This window comes from Podarcis filfolensis (assembly GCF_964270895.1).
Source record: "Podarcis filfolensis genome assembly, chromosome: 9".
Classification (NCBI taxonomy): domain Eukaryota; kingdom Metazoa; phylum Chordata; class Lepidosauria; order Squamata; family Lacertidae; genus Podarcis; species Podarcis filfolensis.
The window spans coordinates 48,897,735-48,923,343 of record NC_139610.1 but is presented as its reverse complement, the minus strand read 5'-3'; the positions used below and the strand labels follow the sequence as shown (position 1 = coordinate 48,923,343).

The window sequence follows — 25,609 nt, the reverse complement described above, 5'->3', positions numbered from 1 at the left end:
CACAGAGAGAAGCGAAAGCAGTTGGGAGCTCTGTGGAAGGGAGATGAACAACTGATGCTCAGGCTCAAGGCACAGCGTGATGCCATCTTTCAAAGGGGAACCTAAAGTTAAGCAGGTAATGTATTTTTTTAGGGTTGGCCGCTCCGGGCGGTGTGCTGGGAAGTATTGGGCTACGGTGGTCTTGCTGCCCAGGGAGAGGGCAAGACCTACGCAGCCCTCTCTCCGGGTGCTAAGTGCAGGTGAGCCACCTGGCTGGCACGGCAAAGTTGCTCTGTGCCTTCCCTTTGGGGGATGCAGCAGTATGGCTTGAGCCTGCTGGGTCCAGTTCCTTCCTACAGCACACAGCTCAGGCGGAGAGAGGGAGCAAGCAAAGGTGCTGACAGTTGCCTTGGTCACATGCTGCGTTGCTTAGCACAGCACAGAGCAGAACATCCCGTAGTAAGCGATGGCACCCACTCAACAGGACTCAAGCCTTCCAGGAACCGCTACAGCTTAGTAGCAGCTGTTATACACACAGCCTTCCTGGGAAATTGAGGCCTTGGCAGCTGCCTAGCTATGCAAGCTCTTCATGCAAGCCTTGAATATTTTTTCCAGGCATTACCTGGACACCACAAAGAAGGAAGGTACACAGATAGGGTCACATTCCCTTTATTTGTTCAGCCCGTTATCCATCATGAACCAAGAAGTTAATAATGCATGTGAGTTTTAAAACCACTTGACCTGCATATTCATGCTACGTCAGAAGTGGGAGATGTATTTATTTATTGCCTGAGGGCTATTTTGCCAATTTCTTGCCATGTGTGTGCCAAAAATGCACCTGTGCACACACTCTTGAGCACACAAATGCACATTTGCAACAGCTAAAGTAGGATTTTGATTCTCTTGGCCTCTGACCTGGCATGCCATGGAAACCCTACTCTAGTATAATCTGTGTGTGTATGTGTGCATTCATTCAGGTAAAAAGTGTTTCTAAAGCATTCAAAACCTGGAAATTTTTCTGTCCTGGAAGAGGTGTTTCCTCAGGACATAATGGTGATTCTGAGAACTGCCTTGCCAAATAGAACACTTTGGAATCCTTTCGTGTGGCCAACCTAGATTCCACCCAGGGAACAGATCCAGATGCTGCATCTAGTATCATCCCCTGTTTCTGCTTCTTATGTTACTTAGACAATTAAGGATTTGGTAGGTTTTGTAACAAAAAATGATGCAAGTCCATTATTTTAATGGAAAAAGACATATAGCCTTCCCCATTTCCTGTCCTTGCTCCTGTGATGTTCACTTCCTAATAAAGTCCTCACAGTTTCTCTGGTAGTGGATGTGGCTTCTTTACCTTCCTTAATTCTAATGCTGGCATCTTAGTTTCCTGTTCTGCACCCACTTGGTATCCCCCAATATGTGCAAAGCATGGATTTTTATTTCCGTCAGGAAAATGGATAAGTTGATATATCACCTTGGAAACATTAAAAGTAAGATTCAACACTGTGGAATGGATGAAGTAAGAGCTGGAAGGCATTAAAAGGCAGAAGCAATAAGTCTTGTGTTTCATTTGTAGATGTCATGGCTTTCCGGAACATGAACAGAAAGAGGCATATTGGACTGCAGCAACTTTCAGCTTTGGCATCCACCGGAAGGACATTTTTAGGACCAGTGAAATCACCCAAATTTATTGATGATGAATGTACTCCTGGTGGTGTGTTGGTTTGTTCTGCAGTAAGACTTCTTGAAAGCTTGGAGTTAACTAGTGCAGTGGGGCAACTTCTTAATGAAGCCATCCAGGCACAGAACAAAGAATGTAGAACTGGGACAACTACCCTGTTGTTTCTTGTCAGCATTTGGAGCAAGGCTGTACTTGAATGCCTTCAGCAGGGTGTTCCCCTTTCCATAGTGGTAGCTGAGATGTTTGAAGGCCTGAACTCTTGCATTGAACATCTGCAGTGCCTTACATTATCACTACACAACATGCAGCAAAGACTATATGATATTCCTATTAAATGTGATGACAAAGCCTCCAATGACATCTGTTCTGGCATTGCTGGAAGACAGGTAATTGAAATGAAAACTCCAGATACCAAATCCTACAATAGTTATTTGCTTGAACATCCTTATGATTATGCACAAGTATCAGAAGAAGAATCAGAAATTGCTACAATCCAGGAAGCAAATGCATGCAATTGTCAGGAAAAGTGTGCATGTCCAGGAGTACTGACTGCAGGCAGCAGAGTTAGTTCACTAGGTAAATCAGTCGAAACCAGTTGTGGTTTTACAGTTTGCAAAACTGTGAGTCAGAAAAGCTGCAGCTTTCAAAGCTGTCCTTTGGGTGCCTCAGGGCGTAAGAAAATATCAAAAGTAACCCACTTCAGTAGGCACTTAAGCAGTATAAAGGAAAGTCCTTCACTGCAGCAAACCAATCAGCTGGCCAAATGCACAAAACATTTTAATGAGTTAAGTGATTTGGGACAACTGGCAATGTCTTTGAGCCATGGAAATTGGCACGCAATGAAACTGGTACAGGATATTCTCAGATGCCAGCTGCAGACTGCCAACAGAATGGCTGGTGTCCATCCTTTCCAATTTAATATTTCAGAAGTTGTGACATGTTGTTTACCAGGCATGTCTGAAAGTCATTCTTGTGTCTGTCCTGGGTACATCACTTTATTACACCCAGAGAAAGTTGCTGTTGCTAAGCAGCTCCAGGATAGGCCTCTTCGTATTATTCTTGCCGATGGTGACCTGAGCGAAACATACCACCATCTGGGGTTTAACAGGTCACAGAATGTAAGAATGTTCTTAGAAAGTCCAGCTGCGGAAGACAACAGCTCAAGATTGTGGGTCAACTCCATGTTGGATATTCTGATTCAGTCCAGGGTAAATCTAATTTTGGTACGAGGCAACACATCAGCAAGTTTAGAAGAAAGATGCCTGCTGAATAATATAGTGACAATTAACGGGGTAGCTGACAATGTATTGAAGGCTTTTAGTGATGTTACAAGAGCAGACAGAGTGACTTACCTCACCCAAGTGAATGAGCATTGCATAGGTGAGGGTGTCTATCTGAACCTCTGTGGAGCATTAAAGTTAAGTTGGGTTGGATTGAATGGCCAAGTGCCAGTTGCTTTAACAGCAAAAGGCACTCACCTGGTAACAGCTGTGCTTAGTTGCCCGGTTATATCCAAGATGCAAGCCATCGAAGATCAGTTTTGGACCTGCGCTCACCGTGTGCATCACGCCCTTCTCGATCAAGCAGTCTTTCCAGGAGGTGGCACCGTGGAGCTCCTGTGTCTTGCTTATCTTGAGAATCTGGAGAAAGCAGCCAAGAATTCCAGGGAAGAAAGGTTTCATGATGGCTACTCTTGGCTTGCAAAAACTTCAGAGCAATATAAAGCTCTGGTGCTTAATGCTTTGTCACGTGGTTGGCACCAGTACATTTGTACCGTTATGTGTAACAGTGCAGACTCTGCATCGGAGCTTGAAGCCAGCACCTTTATACAACAGCATCTCAGGAAAGCAGCCTTGAGTGGTTTGCCGTCCACCTACCTGCTGGATGAGTTTAAAAGGGGGAAGATGGGAACAGCAAGCCCTGAACATGGTGGGACATTTGAAAAGCCTCTGAAAGTATATGACAATGTTACTGCTAAGGTGGAAGCGTGGCGTAGAGCTCTAGATTTGGTGCTGTTAGTGCTTCAAACAGATGCTGAAATTATCACAGGGCCTAAGAGGGATCAGTTACTAAAGTCGCAGGCCTCAAGTGAGTTCATGTTTTTGTAAGTAATGTGCAGGCCTGCATATGGTTATGTTAACAAGTATTCCTGGCCAAGTTCAGAAGCAAAAAATATATGATGATAATAAAATTCAGAATGATTGCCTTCTTCATTTTAGAAATCAAAATCCATTCCCAAGAAAGGACTCAAGTCATGGAAGGGCACGTTCCTCATAATCTCCATTTAATCATAATTTCTTTTATTTTTTCCTAGATATTGCCATCGACCATAAATGTGTTATCAGTAAGTTCCATTCATTTCAGCAGGACGTAAAATTGTGTGATAATCTTGGCTCCCTTCAAGCTGAACTATTTAAGGGCTCCATTCTACAGTACAACTAGTTTGTTTCTTTTTAAACTGATATAATTCTTCTTTATAAATTTAGATGGTGCCTTTTAACTTTGTTTTAAGGCATGCAAATAAATTTAAGGTTATAGTTTTTTTTGGGGGGGACACACCAGTAAGTCATTAGGTTACATGGGTGGAAGCAATAAAGTGCCATTGAGATTTCTTTTTGGACGTTCCAGTGGCTGTCCTTGAGGGGGAAATCTGTTATTGCCTCTCCTGGGGACAGGGATTACTGGTAATTGCTAAGCCACGCTGGGTATTGTAGTCTTGTGAGAGGAATGGTGATCTCCTAGCAACTCTAAGCATCCTTAACAAACTACAGTTCCCAGGTTTCTTTGGGGGAAGCCCATGACTTTCAAGCAGTATAATACTGCTTTAAATGTATAGTACATATGAGGCCTTATCTCAGTTGTTGATGTTACCCACATTTGCAGTTCCTCAAAGGACCCATAAGATACTTCAAGGGGAGTTCAAATAAAGCCTCTCTGCAGCTTAACTCTGCCAAAACAACTCTTGTGCATCACATCTGTTGGAAGGAGTTGCTGACACAGGAACACCAGTGTATTACTTTAGCCTTGGATCCCAGCAGTAGTGTCGCTGTTGTTGGCATCCGTCTATCTTGACAGGCGATGGAGTCAAACAAATGCATTAGTAGCCCTGAAGTGATATATCGGGGGCGCAAGCCTGGGCAGTATGTATGCAGGTCCTGGGCTGTCTAGATGACAAGACCCCACTCTTGGCCTCGCTAAGAGTTGGACTCGATGGCCCTTGTGTTCTCTTCCAACTCTATGATTCTATGATTAATATGCATAAATTCAGAACTGTAGCATGTTCTATATGCACTATATTATAAAGTAGTGTTTGTTTCTGTTATTTTATTTATTTATTACATTTGTATCCTATCTCTCCTCCAATGAGCTCATGGTAACGTATATAGTATCTCTGTCTCATTTCATCTTCACAAGGACCCTGTGTGGTTGGTTAGGCTGAGAGAGAACAACTGGTCCAAGGTTACTCACTGAATCTCATGGCATGGATTTGAACCCAGATTATAGCTAACTGCATCTGATAGAGTAATTACAACTTGCCTCTAATAATTATTAGCTACCTGGTATCAAGTAGATTTCTTCTAAAGGCATGTTGACAAATAGGCATGTAAGTTTTTTCATGCTGTGACAAATAGCAGTTGTGGGGGATTTTCATGAGGAAAATTGTGCAAGGGGAAAGGGTTAACCCTCCCCCTCGAACCATGTTTGCAGTACAGATCCCTCTTCCTCCTTGGAACAGCTGTCTGTAAAAAGTTTCTAGTGAGTGGAGATGCATTTCATTCATCTCCTCCATAACACTGCAGCCAACAAACCCTTTAAAACGACTTACCTTTAAAATGAGTAGTTCACACATCGTAGGAAGCTCTTGTGGAAAATGAACGTAAATGGTGGTAGCTGCATGATTTCCTGAGGCTGAAACCTTTCCGGCATGACACCAATGCCTGGCACCAGTTGTGTTAAGATCAGATTTATACGTGGCATAAACTGTGGTTCCTGTCTTGTACTCAGATGCATACATTTTTAAAGCATGACATTGGTAGCTCACAGTTTTCAAGTGTGGTTGGGAATTGGAAGCTACTTCAGACCCTGGAAAGTATGAAAAGCCTTCTATACTTAAAACAAACTATTTTGTGAGCCATCAACACCATAACTAATTCCACTAACATTCATTTCAGGAACAAGCAAGTCCCAATGAAACTGAGGACTGGGGCTGATACTTTTAAAAAGGTCAGAGATGAGTGCAGCGTTTCTTTGCTTGCATTTGTTATAAAGTTTGCTCTCTGATTGGACCCGGACTTGGGACCATTAACACCCATGACTGAAAATTAGGTGAGCTAGAGCTTGAAATAGGATATTGAAATGAGAACTGTCTTCTTTTTATCATCATCATCATCATCATCATCATCATCATCATCACTATTCCTTTTAGCCAGCAGATGGCAATCTACAGTTCTGTTTTATACCCGAACTCTAAACACGTTGCAAAGAAGTCAGTTTAATTAAATCCGCTGAAGATATGCTCTATAGCACGGGTGTCCAAACTTTTTTCAAAGAGGGCCAGATTTGATGAAGTGAACATGCGTAAGGGCCGACCAAAGTTGTTGAGTTTTTTTAGGATTTTACCCCAAAGTTGTTGTTGTTGACCTTTTTTTAAGATCCCCCCCCAGATTTCTGGACCCTTTTTAAGGATTAGTCACAGAATACTATTCTTATACAGTCATAACTCAGGTTACAGACGCTTCAGGTTGCGTTTTTTTGGGTTGCGGACCATTGAAACCTGGAAGTACCGGAACAGGTTACTTCCGGGTTTTGGCAGTCACGCATGTGCAGAAGTGCTAAATCACGCTTTGCGCATGCGCAGAAGCGCCAAATCGCAACCCGCATGTGTGCAGATGTGGGTTGCGAACGCTGAGGGTTGCAAACGTGCATCCCACATGGATCATGTTCGCAACCTGAGCGTCAACTGTACCTTTTGGCTTGGATCGCAGGCAGCACAGAGGGAACGGTGCATGGGATGACCAGAGCGAGGCAGCCAGAGCCAAATGACGGACGGAAGAGAAGGCCGAATGGCCGCTGCCGCAGGCCGGCAAACAGCCGGGATACAGAGGCAGGCACATGCGAGAGCCGACAGGAGGACGATACCTAGAACCGAACGCAGGGTGCCAGCGCAAGCAGGCAACCAGCAGTATTGGAGCAAAACCAGCAGAGAGGATGGCACATGCGTGAGATGATGGCTAGACGGGTCCTCAAGCTGCACTCAGGGTGCATGCGCAAGCCGGCCAACGACCGGGGTAAAGAGCAAGGCACATGCACGAGCCAATGAATGGGCTGCTCCAAGAGCCACACGGCAAACGGCTGCGAGAGCTGACTGGTGGGTGAGTTAGCAAGCCACAAAAAATAACCACTGGTGGGGCCAGATTAAACTGACTGGCGGGCCGGATTTGGCCACCGGGCTGGACTTTGGACATTCCTGCTCTATAGGGAGGCTGCATGATTTGACAGCTGATCTGCTTTGACAAATAATCATTTTAAAAAACGTATGTTATTTTTAGTAACCCCAAATAATCACACTAGAAAGAGCAGCATTAGATCACTGAGCAAAAAGGCTTTGTAATTGCTGGGTTCATGCTTCATGTTTTCTTGATATTCATTTTGGACAGTTGTCAAAGTCAAGAAATTCATTGCTGATAATACAAAAGGTTCAGGGCTAATATTAAGGAAAGGCTTTGTCCATCATACAGTAAGAATAGGTGGGAAATAATTTCACAGGCAATTCCAATTTAGAACAACTTGGTTTTCCATGAGGCTAAACACAGTTGGCAAAAGTTAGTTGTATCTGTCTGGTTATCACATAGAAGACAGTGATACCTGACAAGCAACTGGTAGATTAAAAATTCAGCGCAGAGCAAATGTAGAGATATTTCGCCAGTTCTTTGATTAGCACCTTAAAAAAATCTATGTTATCTCATGAGCATTGAAAATCTTATTTCTTCCCATAACTATACCATATACTGCCAGGTTTTTTTCTGCAGCTGAAAACTTTCATTAGTCCTTCTGATTTTTATCCTTTACTTGAAGATATTTAGAAAAGTACTTTCCTACCCCTGCCAACTTCTTTTTGGTTTTTGAGTTTCCATTGGTCACTATTTATGAGTATGTTTGAACATGTGACGTAAAAAAGATTCTTCACTGAATGTTTTTGCAGTGGATAAAAGGTAAACAGACAGTTCTGTAGCCTTCTGAAACCTTGTTTTTTCTCATTAAAAGGAAGCCAGTTTTCCTGTGCTAACCTCAGAAAAGGAGCTACACGGGGCTTCTGTGTGGCACGCTGTCTGAGGTAAACAACAAAAAAGTCCAACCATACCATTAAATGGTACTTCAGCGGAGTTTCTAATGCATATATTAACTGGCTAATGCAGAGCATTGATTTTATCTCACACTATTTCTGAAGCACAGTGCATCACTCTTAACTGTGCAAACACAGCAAAACACAACCATGGTCCCCAAGGTATTATTTTTGGAAGTCACATTTTGAGCAACACTCAGAAACCTCAGGCGTTAGGTACACTGGGGCTTGATGGGCAGTGTAGTGCATCTCAAACCCGTTCACCATAATAATGTCAGAGACAGGTCACTTCAAGGCAAAAAGATAAATGCAAGTTGTGGGATAAATCAGCCCTCAATAAAACTGCACATTAGACATAATAAACAGTATCATTACTCACTGGAAAATGCTTAATGCTTTTTGTTATGTGTAAAACAGCAGCAGGAAATCCCCTATTTTGGGGTGGGACACATGAAGATGATGTCAGATGAGTCTCATTGCTGAGCCAAATTACAGCTCATTAGTCTGATGTGCATTCCAGGTTGGTCATATTGTTTCCCCTCCTCCCGCCAGCTCTTCCCCCATCATCCAGAGAGCGCAGAAAAGTATTTCCTATGAAGGACAAAGTACTGGAGATGTGTGGTGTTGCCTTTGCAGAAATGTGTTTTATTTATGAATGTGTAGATCATTATGGGCATGAAGCATCAATCCTGAAAAAGCAAAAAAAAACCACCTACTACAGAAAACTTCCCCTACCTGGGGTGGGCAACACACTTATTTTAAATTATTCCCTGTTGATCATGCTGCTTCTGGTTGGGTGGCTCCTAGTGTTACAACTCCTCTGTTGTAAGCTATAAGCAGAATTGCTCTATACTTTCAGCATTGTTAAGGGTATTCTGCTTTTTGTGTGTGTACACCTTGTTATATTCCATCCTCACCAGTGGGTGTGACGTAGCTGCTGTGGGACCATTTGAAACTCAATGCACATTTACTGTAGTTCGTGTGTTGGGTGCCATTTTATGACTCTGTGGCACTTCATAGTGGGGTGATCTCCCCTCTGACCTTGAGGTTCCACAGAATGCCAGGCTACTTCAGAGTAGACCTGTTGAGTCCTGTGTTCTCAGTCGGGAACCCAGTTCATCACAGGACCTGCCAATGGGCTTCTCCTAAGCTCTTTTCCTTCTAGGTTGGCCTAGGTACTTAATTAACACAGGCCATGTTATTGCTTCATTCCTCACCCAAGTTACCTTCCCTTTGGCTCCCTGGTTTTTAAATTTGTCATCTGCCTACTTAGCCTGTCAGCCTTGAGTCATCTGCAGTGTTGAGGCAGAGGGAGCCACCCTCCTCCTTGTCTGTCAGTGCCTGACTGTGTTGCTGTTGGAAGTGCTAAACACTGTGGCATTCCCCCCCCCCCCAGTTGTATTTTCAGTGGTTTGTTTGTTCGTCCATTCATTCATTCATTTTCTGTCTTCCTCCCTTTCCTGCGTGTGAGTGTGCGCACGCACACACACAGTACTTCATTAAGAGAAGTATAATTCAATTACCATGTAACAGTACTATTACACTTGACTAAGTTGTGTACCAAATAACCCATAAGTCATCTAACTCAATATATGTTGAGTCATTGATTGTTTGAAAGATTACCTTGCATAGCTGGTAGTCAAAACTGTTCACAACTGCAAATTCCACTGTTTCTTTACCTGTTGGGCAGTGGTGCACATACCTGTTTCTATATAGATATACCCTATATAGAATATACCCATCCTGTATATTTTGTAGTGCTTTAAAGTGCCATTAAGAATGTAAGAAGAGTCCTGCTCCTTTATCACACACACAGCCCAACAATGACAAAAACCCACCAACAGCATACAAATCAATATCGCTAACCTGATCCGAAACACCCACCCACCCCACTCACACATGAAAACAAAGACCACCACAACCAACCACAAATGAACAACCACACCCTAGGCCAACCCCAACCTCTCTCACCACCAAAGGAACACAAGCGAACAGCAAAGAACCTGCACAAGCAACGCTGACACCAAACCCTACATATATTAAGTAGAATAGAAACATTGTCACCCGCCCCCACCCCACCCCATCCCCCCCTTTCCCCCTTTCCTTCCTAATGTCTCAACAAATGAAACTGATTTGTAAAAATGTTGCATGGAAGGAAAAAAATCGAGAGAGAGGCATTGCACATACTTTTGTAAATCAAGAAAATCTTTAATAAAAATACATTTAAAAAAAGAGCCCTGCTGGATCAAAGCAAAGACCTATGAGCTCCAGCACCTTTTATCCACACTGACCAACCAGGTACCCAGGAGAAGGCCCCCAGTGGGGCCTAAGGACAATAACCCTCTTACACTTCTTCCCCAACAACTGGTAATTCACAAGCATGCCACTTTTGATCTTGTGTGTAGTATATAGGCACTGTCAGCCATTGATAACCTTAACCTCCATGAATTTGTCTAAACCCCTAAGCCTTATCTGGGTGAATAGCTCACACTATTATTAACAATTGTGTGGAACGAAGAGAGGCTGCAGTTGTCACTGGTATCCTTCTGAACTGCCAGAGATGGGGATACTATTTTTAATGGTTCCACTCTTATTGTGCAGACAGGTGCTTGGTGATGATGCTACACTCTTATGGGAATCCTGTGAACTGCCATCGGGGGTGATTTTGATCTTGCTGTTTAACATTTAAATTAAACCAAGGGACTACAAGTTTGGTGCTGCCAGTCTCCTGGCAGCCATCTTTGTTTAGAGAAGAGGTTTCCCATGGGAGATGTAACAGAAGCACTGAATGATTGTTGCACTAGGTGGCAGTACTGGAAAATGCACTGAGGTGCACTGTTTGAAAATGAAAATGTTATAACTTGATGATAAATGCACAATGTATTTTTAATCAAAACAGGAAGCATTAAAGTTTGGCTATTCCCTCAGATTGTTTTACAAAGCCAAAGGGGAGAAGGGGGGAAAGTTTGGGATGTTATGCCTTGGAAAAAAATAGACATATAAAGGGGAAGAATTAATTTGTGCAAGAAGAGAAAATGTTGAAATTGCTATATCTCAGCCATTTCTCAAAATATCTGTTTTAAATTTGGTCAACTATTGCACTAAATACATAGGTCCTACATGCTTAAGTTCAAACAGTTTAGACCACCTTTGTTTTATTAACATGTAGAACATTCAGGCTTCATAATGGTGGGACGCAGCTTAACGGTATTGGCACTCTTGTGCCTGTATAATATAAAGATGTTTACATTAGAGGTTGTTTGTTTGCTTCATTATATTTCATCGTATATGTACCACTTTATGCTGATCATGTGGGGATTGTGTTTTGTATTGTTAGAAACTTTTTATTCACTGTGGAATTTCCTTAGGGGAGCCTACTAGATGTAATTCAGACTTTTAATAGAATCCATTTTTGGTGGGTTTTTAAAGCTCCTTTTTTGTATTGGAATACTTTTGAAGCTGTAGGTTGATTTTAATTTGCAGCTGCTGTTTAGCTCTTCGTAATTCACTTGATGTCTAAACGTGGTTTTATTGATGCTTGTAATTTTTCTTTTGCTGTTTTATTGTGGTTCTATGCAGTTATATTTAATATTCTTGGGTATTTACTGCAAGCTGCTTTGGGAAGCCTACCAAAAGTCCAAGTGGTGAGATAAAAATACAAAATGAATAAAAAAATATAAAGTGAATATCAGATACAAACTTTACTATGATGCTCTTTCTGGTAGTTTGGATGTTTCATAGCACCTTTCATTTCAGTTTTTGTTTTGTTTATCTTCCACGGTCATTATCAGGGTGTGGGTGTGTTTTTAAGAAAAGCTTTAGGAATTAATGTGTGGCATAATGTCTCCACTGTAGTGCCCGCCAATAAACACTTCATTAGCATCTCAGTTTTTGTTGGCATTTCAGTTTTGTTTCCCCTATCTTCCATCATAATTATCAGAGTGTTCTTCCTTGGTTAGAAAAGCTTTAGAAGTTTATTTTTGGGCATATCTACAGCTCCACTCCATTTCCCTCCAATAAACACTTCCTCTTTCTTTCTTTCTTTCTTTCTTTCTTTCTTTCTTTCTCTTATACCTTGCAAAACTCCATCTACTGCATACATCAGGTGTGCCCCCAATCTGGTCCCCCCTCTGATGTTGCTGGACTCTCTCCAGCTCCAACTTGGGATGGTGAGAGTCCAGTAACTTCTACAGGGCACCATATTAGCTGACATGCATAACGGATTGAATTCCAGAATTGTGCCAACTGTAGCTTAAGCTTCCAAACATAAAACCAAATCCTGGTTTAGAACTCTTTGTGTTTCATTCTTTCTCTGCTCACTGATCCAGCGGCTTCTGTAAGGCAACAACTATCATATAAATGGTTTACCATGCCAAACAACAGTAGCAACAACAACAAAAAACAACACTTAAATGTAAAATCCACTTCAATCCATGGTTTCTGACTTTAGTTTGCCAATCCAGAATGATTAAAGTGAAGCTTTCTTGGCCATGGTTTGCTGTGGTGCCAGAGCTGAGCCACACTCACACATATATCTCAAAATTATTTCCCTCCATCCTTTTTCCCCTTATGTCCGACCAATATCTGAACGGGCACACAAGTCTTTGTTCACTTTTTTTTTAACCCAAATGTCAGGCTAACAACAGCCCACTCATCAAATGAGGAGGAAGTACTTATGTTCAGGAAACATTAAATAGGGACATTACAGGACAAGTGGATGTCTAGAGACAATAATCTAAACTAGATTGCTGCAATGGAGACTTGCTGGAACAGACTATAAGAAGACAGGGGAGGATTTTGTGCCTGAAATCTACAAAGACTGGCAGAGGGGTGTTTCCATTTCTGTACTTGGGAAAGAATATTAAATATTTTCTACATATGGTGCTGTCAAGAGGGTCTGTGGGCCTCAGAGCAAAGACTAGCAGTTTCCCTCAATCCCCAAAGCTGAATTTTGGCTTGAATGGTGAAAACTAAAGAGGAGCACAGCATAACTGGTCATGGTGCAGCATTCCAGCTGCCTATGTCGCTTGTGGTATGCCTATCTAGTAACTGGAAGCAAAGTCAGGAGGACATTGTGTGTTTATTCAGTGGCATTTTATGTCCATCCTAAGCCCCTTAAGTCAGCAGATCTAGAGACCAGAATTGTTCTGTAATTCATAAATTTAAAATTAAGTCAGCATATTATTGAAACCTCAACAAAGGAACCCTTTGTAAGGATAATCTTAATTTACCAATTTAAAGCAGCACTCTTTGTTAGAAGGAATGACTATCTTTAATATTTTTTCCTATCCGCGATACTGTAATGTTATAAGAATTTTAAGGTCATATATTAAAAAAATTAAATGTTCATAACTGTATATATAAACCACATGTCTGAAACCCCACAGATTAGGTCCTGAACAAATTGACCTCAAATATTTCTCTGCAAGGTGGAAGTGGGAAACCTCCCTATTGTCTCTTTCCTCACAAATCCTGTCTTAAGGGCACATTCAAGAGATGCACAGGGTGTGAGCCTGTGACCTGTGACCTAGATTCAGGAATTAAGTAGTTATAATAACAAAAGAGTGGTCAAACCCCAGATAATGCAATCAGGTAACTTCCCAGACAGGAGATAAACAACGCACTCAGATTTCCGTTGTAGACCGCCTTTTCTGTGATGTATGTATGATCTTTCTGGGGGTGGTCTTGGGCTCCAGGGCAGGCAATTTAAAATGTCTATATAAGGGCTTGCACATATGGCTTTGGGTCCTCCTCCTCTCTCCTGCGTGTGGGGGAGCACCCTGTTGCAACAGCTTTAATAAAGATCAGGCTTACTAGTTGCCTTCCTTCTCAATATTCTTTGGTTGGCTTCTGTTATTTTCTCCTACCGATAGAGAACCTAAAAAGAGAGCTCTATATGGACTCTTGGGTACCCCATAAGGGAAAAAGAGCAGGGTTTTTTTCTTATATCAGTAAAGTACCACAACAAAAACAGCATACAAATAAGGATGTCCTCTCTAAACATTATGACTAGCTGATTAAAATTGGTCCATGCAGATTAATCAGTTAAATCTTCAGCTGTTTAAGCTACCAATTAAACCCTGAAGGCTTACTAAAAATGCAGCTGTCTTTAAATAGTTCCTAGGATACAATTACACTCTGAGTGTAAAGTTCTCACTTCACATCTACTTTTTATGCTCCAATAGTAAAAAGAAAAACAAAAAAATCCCAAAAACCTCCAGCTTTATAAATATGCATTGATTAATGATTCTGTATATTTGTTATCCAGTTCAGGAAAAAAAAATACCGTATGCATGATTTTTAATAAATCTTCACTAGGGGAAAAGTTAGGTCCTGGTCCTCTCACACACAGAGAGCATAATTTAGCAGATGATCGCTATTGAATTTCTCGTGTTTCCATTTTCCAGAGGATTTTGTGTGTGTGTCTCCAGTGTTGATCATTAAGCAAACAACTGGGCAAGCTTTCAAAGGCTGAAAGGTCAGCCAGAGTACATCAGTTAATTTGAAATAAGTACTTTGATTTTTCCAAGAGCAGTTATTTTAATTAACTGAAATGAACATTCATCTGAAGTACGTTAGTGTACTCCAAAGAGGGCACATCCTTCATCTTCTGGAGAGAACGGTCTTTCTAAAGAAGCTTCGATTAGGAGAAGAATTAAAAATATAATTTCAGTGTAGGAAGTTTTATTCTAGAAGCAGAGAAAGAAAATTCTTCAGTTCTTCTTTAGTGTTCTTAATCAAAAGGTTTCCTTTATGTATTACATAGCTTGTTTTGCCCATGGTTGAGTTAATGCCTTAGCATTGGTCAATGCCTTAGCAGGAGTGGGCAACCTTCTTCAAACAGGATGACATTCTTTCTTGGCCACTTTTCAGTGGTAGCTAAGCCAGAGGTAGAAGTGGGCAGAACAACACATGTAATTTTTACCTTCCTACAGTGGGCTAGTTTTATACACACTCACATACCCCTATCTGCTGTCCATCCAGACAAGCAAGAGCCATTATTAGAGTTCAAGGAAACTTCCCACCCAGGCAGTAAAATTCTAGAAGGACTGGTAAGTAGTATTGCCTTGGAGAGAGAGGCTGTGACTGAGAAGAAATTATAGCTCGGCGAGAATCCTGAGAGCCACACAGTATGGGATGGGTTTTAATGAGTAGGAGAAGATAGATTTGTTGCAATTTACCCCTCCAGGCTTCCACATGTGTAGGTTGAACAGTTTCAAAATCTCATCCTTGGCAGCAAAATGAAAAGCATAGGAATCAGGCTGTAAAGTCTTGTTTTGAGCATGTCGACCTATGAAGTAAGCTGGCAAACCAGAGCAGCGCACGGAAACGCCATTTACCTTCCCGCCGGAGCGGTACCTATTTATTTACTTGCACTTTGATGTGCTTTTGAACTGCTAGGTTGGCAGGAGCTGGGACCGAGCAATGGTCGCGGTTAAACCACAGAGCTAGGACTTGCCGATCAGAAGGTCGGTGGTTCGAAACATCTTGTACATCTTAATAAATAGCTCACTTCCTGTACAGAACAGCATAAATAACCCAGTTAATTCCTGGTATGTTTACTAATAAGAAACGCAGCCCAGGATGTATTACATTTGGTCCTCGAGAAGGATAACGTCTCCGCATACAAATACAGTGGTACCTCGGGTTAAGTACTTAATTTGTTCCGGAGATCCGTACTTAACCTGAAACTGTTCTTAACCTGAAGCACCACTTTAGCTAATGGGGCCTCCTGCTGTCGCTGCGCCGCCGGAGCCTGATTTCTGTTCTTATCCTGAAGCAAAGTTCTTAACTTGAAGCACTCTTTCTGGCTTAGTGGAGTGTGTAACCTGAAGCGTATGTAACCTGAAGCGTATGTAACCCAAGGTACCACTGTAGTGTTACTAGACTCTCAGCTGGCTTAATTAATACTGGAACAAAGCTTAAAATTGCATGAAAAAAATATTTCGTATCTGTGTTCCTTCTAGCGTTTATTATCAGTTATCAGAGCAGTCACAATTCAGATAGTTTGAACTGATTAGGTTATCTGTCTGGAAACTGTAGAAACAGCTCCCTTTCCTAAAGAAGCTGTGGAACTGTGAGTTGAACCCCATAAAAACAGGATTTTTTCCCTTTGCAAAGTAAGCTCAACAACTTTGAGCTGATCTTCAAAAAAGGGGCTTTTCCCCTTTGCAAAAGAAGCTGCACAACTGTGAGCTGACCCCCCCAAAAAATGGGGCTTTCCCCCTTTCTTCCTCTAAAAACTAGGTGCGTCTTATGGTCAGGTGCGCCTTATGGAGCGAAAAATACTAGTTTGGGCAACAGGCGAGGGTAAAGCAGATGGCTCCTGTCTCACCAGACCATGGTTTAGTGTTCTGAAAGAAATAGCTCACAGAGCACAGAGAGTTTTCATTTTAAAGTTATATTACTATCTGGACTCTTGCTTTTCTCGTTTTAAAAGCAAAATGCTTCCAACTGGAAGATTACATCATAATTTGCTCTGTGATATTTCACCATGTCATTGAGGTTGGAAAAAAAATATTTCAAAATTCTAAAGATGGTGAAAACATCCTCTTCACTGGATGACATTCAAAACTTTTAGAAAGGTGAGAGCCCCAAAATAATACTGCTATTCAAACTGTAATGTGGGCATCTGCAATTAGTGCCAAATACCTAGGTCCTGTTATTTTCCTCTCTCAAGCTATGTTCCTTCTAGAACTACCTCCTAAAACTATTTTATGTTATGGTTGACAATGCAGAAAATGCTTTGTTTTTATATGATGGTGCAAAAAAAACAAGCCACAAATCTAACTTTTGCCACATTTCTATACTGAACAGTTTGTCTGTCAGACAACCAGTCTGCTAAGACTATACAGAAGTTTTGTCTTTTACATCTAAAGAAGACCCATTATAAATATGCCGGGCCATTTTTCATGAGTGGAAATTTTCATGTTTTGATACATAATTTAGTATAAATATTAGAGTTTTTCCATTTTCTGATTTTACAATTGTGCTAGTATAACCAAAGACATGTCAACAGGGCTGGTTTTTTTTTTTGTGCTGAGCAAATTCAACAACCACATGACTATCATCTTTCAGTTTGCTTGCCACTCAATTATTTATCACACTGGACAGGAAAATGTATCTGGAGTGATGTTGTATTGAGCCAATTCTTGCTTTAAATTTGGATCAGATGGCTGTGACTTTTATAAAACTTCTATCTGTGCAGTTTCTTGCTCTAAATGAGCTTTCCAAGTCACCTCAGCAACACCAAGTATCCAAAGTAATGTAGACACATATTTTCTTTTTCACTTGAAGTGAATTGAATAGGTAACTGGGCAGAATATATATTTGCGTGAGTTAGGGACTATTGGAGTCAATCACTCTAGTGGAGCATCTAGCTAGTATATAGTATATATTACATCCATCCTTCCTTATGCTATTTTGTATCAGAGGCCCTTAAAAATTACTTTATAGTCAAATCCTACCTAAATATGGCTACTCAGAAGTCCCACTGAATTCAATGGAACTCACCCCTAGGTGAGTACAGACTTGCAGCCTAAGACTGTTAAAAGTTCTGAGCAATGTAGTTGCTCAGAACAAACTTCAGAAGGTGGTTGTGGATAAAGCAACTTGATGGAAATTTGAGCAAGACTGAACGAGTGATGAAACAAGAAAAAGGGCCCCGAAAGTGAGGTATGGAGTCCTGCAGTTCAGGAGTTCTGGCACTTAGTGATAGTAGTAAGTCTACATAGATGGCGAGTTCCTATGAGATCAGGCGGGGGCTGCTCCATAAAACGAAGTATGTGTTCTTTGTTGTTTAGTTGTGTCTGACTCTTCGTGACCCCATGGACCAGAGCACGCCAGGCACTCCTGTCTTCCACTGCCTCCTACAGTTTGGTCAAACTCATGCTGGTAGCTTCGAGAACACTGTCCAACCATCTTGTCCTCTGTCGTCTCCTTCTCCTTGTGCCCTCCATCTTTCCCAACATCAGGGTCTTTTCCAGGGAGTCTTCTCTTCTCATGATGTGGCCAAAGTATTGGAGCCTCAGCTTCAGGATCTGTCCTTCCAGTGAGCACTCAGGGCTGATTTCCTTAAGAATGGATAGGTTTGATCTTCTTGCAGTCCATGGGACACTCTTGAGTCTCCTCCAGCACCATAATTCAAAAACATCAATTCTTTGGCGATCAGCCTTCTTTATGGTCCAGCTCTCACTTCCATACATCACTACTGGGAACGCCATAGCTTTAACTATACAGACCTTTGTCAGCAGTATGTGTTCTAGGATCACTAAAGATGCACCATGGAGCAAATGAAACTATAATGCACAAATGTGCCTAGTTTATGGAATGCTGCTGGTAGGCAAGCAACAGACAAGGCATCTTCTCAACCCCTTTTCTCCTATGGATGATGTTTTAAGCAGCCCAGAATTGGAGCTAGGCCTCCGCACAGCATTGCCCAGGAACCTGTTTTCTATGCCAAGGCTCATTGGTGCATGTGGCCTAATGACAAACCATAGAATTATTTAGATTTTATTTTTTTTTACAGTGTCTGCACCTTTCCTTTGCTGTTTTGAAATCATAGCCAACCCCCTGCCCCCACATACACAGACAAATATGGGGTTGGCGGAAAAATTCCATGTTATAGAGCAGGAGGAGCCAGCTTGGTACCCTCCAAATGTTGTTGAACCACAGTTCCCATCATTCTTGACGACTGGCCACGCTGGCTGGGGTTGATTTTGGAGGCCAGCAGCATCTGGAGAGAATTGTGTTGGCTACCCCTACCATAAGGAATGACTTCCAACGGGGCTTGAGTCTCAAAACCTCTCATTTTAGGTGCAAGATTCCTTGGTTAGATTCCCGTAGCTCACAGGACAGATCTCTGTTTCTTGTTCTGAACAAAATAGCTGGAAAATACCATTCTGGACACTGTTTTCCCTCCCAGTATTTATGGGATTAGAAGACAAAATATTCAGGCATTGGATAAAGATTTCTAAAGAAAAAATGACAAGATAGGCATTTCTTGGAGGTGATGGTAATGATGATGGGAAATCCAGCCTCTTGGAGACCTGGGGGGGGGGGGGGAGGAAAATTCCAGGTTAAAAATGACTAAAATATTCTTGATCTTGGAACGAAAACCAAGTCTAAATTAAGAAGTGAGGGTAGCAAAGGCTAATCCAGGAAATGGACGTATTTTTAACAAAAATGATTTCTCTGGGATTTGTTTTTTTAATGAAAAGTATTAAAGAGAGTTTAACCGTGCAGAGTTAATGGTCTAACATACATTAAAATAGATGAACAGGCTAGGCCCAGGATCCCCAACTTCCTGCCCTGAACTCTCTCAAGTTTTGACAGTAACTGAACTGTGCAACTCTCCCACTAAAAGGACCTGCCAGAACTTAAATTTTGGAAGCTAGATGGAAACATTCCTGCCAATGCATGCCTTTGCTTAGTGTTATATGTTCTTGAATGACTGCTCCACTGGTTTCTAATTAAATGCAGTTATAATAATTTATATCCCGCTTTTCAGTATACAAGTCTTTCCATGGTGGCTTACAAGTAACATCAAAATGCATTCACTGAATCATAATAAACAACATAAAAACGTAACAAGTTCATTCTTCCAAGTCATATTTCTGTGCAGGGGGATTTCCTATCTTACATGTTTCTATCAAAATGACTTCATCTTTCTATAAAAAGAAAACATTCCAAGGAAAGGGGGAATGTTGTGAGCCCAGATTGTCTCTCTGGTGCAAATGGGACAAATGCCTAATGGTAACTTGATATGCATCTACATTTCTTGTTTTTCCAAAAATAATTCTTACTGGGGAGACAGAGCATGGGGAGGGGAGAGTTATCCTTTCACTCCCCCAACAGTGGCAGACCTTGGTGTCTCAAATTCCAGCGGCGCCCTGTGCACACCCCAAATTGCCTCCCTCTCTCAACTCTTGCACTCCACTCTAAATCACAGTTGTGGTGTCCCCTGCAGTGCACACAAGGCTCTGCACCCAGTGCGCCCAAACCGTAGTCCTAAATCCACCTCTGCCTGCACTATGATCAGAGTGGAGATTTCTCCACCTACAACACGCGTTGGCATCAATAGGGATATTTACATTCCCAAAGCTACAGAAGTAAAAAGTAAACAAAACAGCAGCTTAACCAAAGAAAGCACTTATATGAAAATCTGTTCAAACCTGTGGGTTTTCAAAGTCTGGGACAGCTTATGTACATCCCTTGGGATGGGGTTCCATAGCATACATGGGTTGAGAAAGCCCTGTCCCTCGTGCTTGTCAGGGCTTACTTGCTCACTTTGATGAAGGAGGCAGCTTTGTCCTTCGGATTTACATGCATGGGTTTACCCTTTCCATCGCAGTACAGTGGTACCTCGGGTTACATACACTTCAGGTTACATACACTTCAGGTTACAGACTCCACTAACCCAGAAATAGTACCTCGGGTTAAGAACTTTGCTTCAGGATGAGAACAGAAATCGTGCTCTGGCGGCGCGGCAGTAGCAGGAGGCCCCATTAGCTAAAGTGGTGCTTCAGGTTAAGAACAGTTTCAGGTTAAGAACGGACCTCCGGAACAAATTAAGTACTTAACCCAAGGTACCACTGTATTCCTTGTACCCATCAGAGCTTCCACTCTCACAGGGAACCAGTAGGTGAGGGCTTTCTATAGCTTGTTCCTTAGGATGCATGAGCATGAGTTCTCTTGTCTGCAGTCTCCCAAATGGACTTTGATCATAATGCTGTTATATCTGCAAAATCAATAATACAGGAAATAGACAAGTGGGGTTTTTTTGTTTTTTTTTAAGGCATGCAGTTACCAAACATCTCAAGCCCAAAGATGCTAAAAGGAAAATAAATACTAGCACTGGATGTGCCAACAAAGAAGCAAGTGAAAAGACCAATGGTGGACCAATTGAATAAGTAAATAAGGGCATGAGTAAAGAGAAATAAACTGTTTTCTTGCTTTTGCTTAGTCTGCTACAGCTCAGTGCTTTTTTGGTGACTGTACCATCATCTCTCTCTCTCTCTCTTTTCCTGCCCATGGCATCCAGTTTGTGCTGGCACCCACAGGACTTTTATTAAGATATATGTACTGGCACCTCATTTGTTACCATAAAAGCAGTGTCGGAACTAATACATGCAACATTTAACTAGTCAGTTACTGAGATTTCCAAGATGAAAAAACAATCTCATATTAAATTCCATAAATTGGTGGTCAGTTCTGCCTTGATACTGACACTATACTAGTGATGTGTGTATTTGATATGCATTAGTTTTAATGCTTTTATTATGTATTGTTGCATTTTATTGGACAACACCCTGTAGCTACTATGGTGACGGGCAGTAAATTAAGGCCTAAATATATTATTATTATTATTATTATTATTATTATTAATCATAATAATAATCATCATCATAATAAATGTCCTTCATACTCCTCTGCTGACCAGTAAAAGAACAGTAAATTCCATGCTTGGTTGTCTCTACACGACTGTGTAATATTCATTAATATTTTCTTTACATCTTTCCCTGAACAGCACCACTAACACGTTTTTGGGACAGTCTTTTCTGATAATTCTCTCCAACATCTTCTCACTGATTTCCAATGACTTGTAACTATTTTTAAGCACATACCAACTCTGGCAGTTTCTAGTGTCGTGTGTGATTTCTCTCTCTCTCTCTCTAAGGACATCAAACTTTTAATCCCACTGAAGTCATCTAAATGTCAGTGAACTTCGAAGATTTCAAATCCTGCCCCACAAATAAATGTCCTTTGTGTTCTCCAGAAAATAATGCCCAAAATATTTCTGCTTCCAGTTATTCGTTACTAAATCCTCTGAGTATCAGCCTTAGTATGATGCAAAAACTTGCTAGCTTTTCAACTAGATTGGCCAGGAAAATGTGCTGTGGCTAGGGAAGCATTAATTTTCTTCACACAGAGAAAGGTTAGATGACACGATATCCTCCATAAGTTGTTGAACTATAATTCCCATCATCCCTGAGCGTTGGCACTGATGGATGGTAGGAAATTGTAGTCCAACAACGTTTAGAGGGTACCATGCTGGCTCCAGGGTATGACTTATCCAGTTGGCACAATGAATGTGTGGCTTGAGTGGATCTGGGCCGAGTTCAGTATGTGGGAAAGAAGTCCTCTGAATGTTCTCAAGCATAGCCAGCTTGCTTTCATGTGGGTTGTGTGGGATAGTGTGTGGATGGAGATTTCATATCACTGTGCAGTTGACAAGAGGACCACAGAACACTATAGTCCCTGGACTAACATAACACAAATTCTGTTTCACTACTATCCTGAAGCTTGTGGGCTTTCCATAGGCGTCTGGCCACTATGAGAACAGATTGTTGGACTGGATGGGCCTTTGGCTCAATCCAGCAGGCCTCGTCTGATATAAATGGGAATAGATTAAAAATAATTTGGGTTGGGTCCATGTGATCAAAAGAGATGGCTGTACTTCTTGATGCAGTAGAGCCGAAAAGTACAGCTGATATGCTCAAGGGCTCAGAGAAGGATTCTGACTGCGTGTCCCATCTTCTGCCAAAAAATTTGTGCTTTCAAATCTCATCTCTTTTCACCTGACCGCATCTGTTTTAAAAATGTTTGTGCTTTGGTTATATGATGAACAGAGTCACTTCCACTCCAGGGAAATGGGGTCTGAAAGATTGTGAAAACATATGTTCAGGAAAAGTGTGTTCCGTTCACAATTTCCATGAGTGTCATCTGTTCATGGTATATAACTTGTCCCTGGTTGAGTCATAATTATTAGCACGTGTTACAGTGACTTTTTGAAATTTGGTGAATGCCAACATTTCACATGTGAATGCTGACAATCCAAAACAAAATTTGAGAGTGCCTAAAATTTCAGAGAAAACCTGATGAATGCTTACAGTTCCATAAGCAAAATTGTCAAAACCCACTGGTGAATGTAATGGAATAGGTATTTGGTTTGGGCCATTTTTCTATTTTTTAAATCTGTCAGCATTCACATAGGGAGAACACCAAAATGCTATTGGATCGTTCACCCACATGGCTAAGTTCCGCATGTTTGGGATGAGTGGGGCTGCACAATCAAGATTCCACCTCCCAGGGTAGACTCCTAGTATACAGCAAGTTGCTTTCTAATATGGGGATGAGGTTCAGGGCCCAACATGGGTGGTGGTGGCCTGCAGGCATAGTCTCCCCTCCACATAATTTCCTCCCTCAAAATATATTTTTATTAATTTTTCCTACTGTTATCAAAACAGTAGGGAAAGAGGAAGTAGACTACAGTGGTACCTCAGGTTAAGTACTTAATTCGTTCCGGAACCTGAAGCACCACTTTAGCTAATGGGGCTTCCTGCTGCCGCCGTACCACCGGAGCAAGATTTCTGTTCTCATCCTGAAGCAAAGTTCTTAACCTGAAGCACTATTTCTGGGTTAGTGGAGTCTGTAACCTGAAGCGTATGTAACCTGAGGTACCACTGTATCCCTGAGCAGGGATGAGGGTCTGACAGTCTCTCCTACATCTAAGCCCACATTGCAGAGCTTTTCTAATTGGATTTCACACACAGGAAAAGAAGCAAAACAGATAGCCTGAGGTTTAACCTTTGACATAGCACAGCAAAATTTCCTTCTTTTTTAGTTGGCTAAGCTGACAATGATTGCTAAGATAAAATAATGGTCAGTGTGTTCAAATGGCACTTAAAAGATGTGGAAGAAGAGAAAAAGTATCTTCCTCCTTGGTAACTAGTTTTGCCCTCACAATAGAGAGTACATAAGTGAAAACGTCACAACATTCCAGTTTGTTTTCACTTTATTTCAGAATTGTTTCCATGAATCCACACAATCTGGGGCCCAATAAAGGCATCCCCAGCACACAGTGTTAGGCCATGTTCCAAGATGTTTCAAAGTAAGTGCCACTGGTACAGAGAGACTTCAAGAAACCTGGACAAAATTACAGTCTGGTGTGTAATTAATTATCTGCCTGAAATCTTTCCAGACATACAGTTGTGTTTTTGTTTTTGTTTCATTTTTAAAAACCATCCTCTTTCAAGAAAGAAACAGCTAAAACTTCGTAGGACAAGATGTCTTATCTTCTGTTTCCTGAACTTTTAGAGACACTTTGATTTTCAAAGTGTAACAAGCCTTTGGTGTGGTGTGGTAACCAATCTAATTAAATAAGGAGATTATCAATTTCCTGCTGAGAGGATAGCGTACCAGAATATTTATCAACACTTCCCAGCGCTTTAAGTATTTCAGTTTTTAATGTTATCTTGTTTTGAACCAAACTGCAAAGATAGTTGCCTGTTACAAGACCTTTGATTGCCAGGAATTAGAAGTGATACAATAATTAAACAGAGAGCAAAGTAAAATGAATAGTTTATTTCATAAAATACTACTACAAGCTATTGTATTATAGCCTTAAAGCCACCTTTCCCAATCTGGTTCTGTCTAGATGTTTTGGACTACAACGCCCAACAACCCTGGCTGAAACCGATGGAAGTTGTAGTCCTAAACATTTATAGGGAACCAGGTCGAGAAGTCTGTATGTTGGTTAGATATCTGTGTTGCCATAGCTCCTCCAGACTCATCTTCATTCATCCTTTAAAATTAACACAAAGTGATCATGCCAGGTTTCACAGACAGTCCCTCAGTTTTAACTTTTGGTCTGTTAAATGGGGATAATTATATTGATCTACTTCACAGTTTGTGGGAAGGTTTAGTTTTTGCTCCCTCAGATATGCATTGTGCCGTTCAAGACACTTGGCTGTGGACAAGGCTTGTTTATTTCTTGGAGGGGAATGTTGCGTCAGTTTTCCTATGTCATTGGCGGGCCATGGGCCAAGTACAGTCTGCATCCTGCCAAATATTACTTATCTGAACTGTCCAGCCAAGCCTCAACACAAAACTGACCTGAAATAATAATAATGGTGATGTTGCAAGGGTGTAAGAAATACTGTATTTTTCCATGTACAAGACGCCCCCATGTATAAGATGACCGCTGCTTTTTAAAACCCAAAATTAAGAAATCACATGGGGGGGGGAACAACCTTGAAGTTGTTGAGCTTTCGTTGGGAAGACGACCTCCAAGGTAGAGCAATTTGGGGGGGCGACCAAACCGCAACCCCCAATTGCCCTGCCAAATACGCACTCAAGCTTAAAGAAATAAAAATTAACCTTGTTCCTTGTATTGGATGGATATGCACTGTGTATAACACTGTGTGAATACCGCTTTCCAAACTAGTAGTGGGAGTGCAATGGATGTAGTGTAAGTGGGAGTGTGCATAATGCAGCAGTGTGGTGTAGTGGTTAGAGCGTTGGCCTAGGACCTGGGAGGCCAGGGTTCAAACCTCTGCTCAGCCATGAAACTTACTGGGTGGCCTTGGGCCAGTCACAGTCTCTCAACCTAACCTACCTCATAGGGTTGTTTTGAGGATAAAATGGGTAGGAAGAGAATCGTGTATGCCACCTTGAGCTATATGGAGAAAAGGTGGGATAGAAATGCAATAAATAAATAAAAACAAAACAAATACAGAGCCTATATTGATACATTTGCTGTCTCAGCACCAAGATCTTTTCCCCAAAGCATTGCCTGCTAGAGATCAATATTATTCCCATTTAATAGT

The 25,609-nt window shown here is 41.5% G+C and overlaps 1 protein-coding gene and 1 long non-coding RNA gene across 3 annotated transcripts in view; one reads left to right on the top strand and one right to left on the bottom strand.

Moving 5' to 3' along the window:
• Positions 1-6,180, top strand: part of BBS12 (Bardet-Biedl syndrome 12) — a 7,092-nt gene extending 912 nt beyond the window's left edge. Inside the window, exons 1-3 of one of the 2 annotated variants that reach the window (XM_083571263.1) lie at positions 1-115; positions 1,553-3,745; positions 5,830-6,180. In XM_083571263.1, coding sequence (XP_083427389.1) covers positions 1,558-3,745; positions 5,830-5,849 — 2,208 coding nt within the window. In that variant the 5' untranslated portion in view covers positions 1-115; positions 1,553-1,557 and the 3' untranslated portion in view covers positions 5,850-6,180. The remainder of the gene's footprint in view (positions 116-1,552; positions 3,746-5,829) is intronic. The other variant, XM_083571264.1, reaches the window with a different exon arrangement.
• LOC310742617 overlaps positions 1-25,609 on the bottom strand; it is a 114,390-nt gene that overhangs the window by 9,229 nt on the left and 79,552 nt on the right. The gene's annotated exons all lie outside the window — the stretch shown is intronic.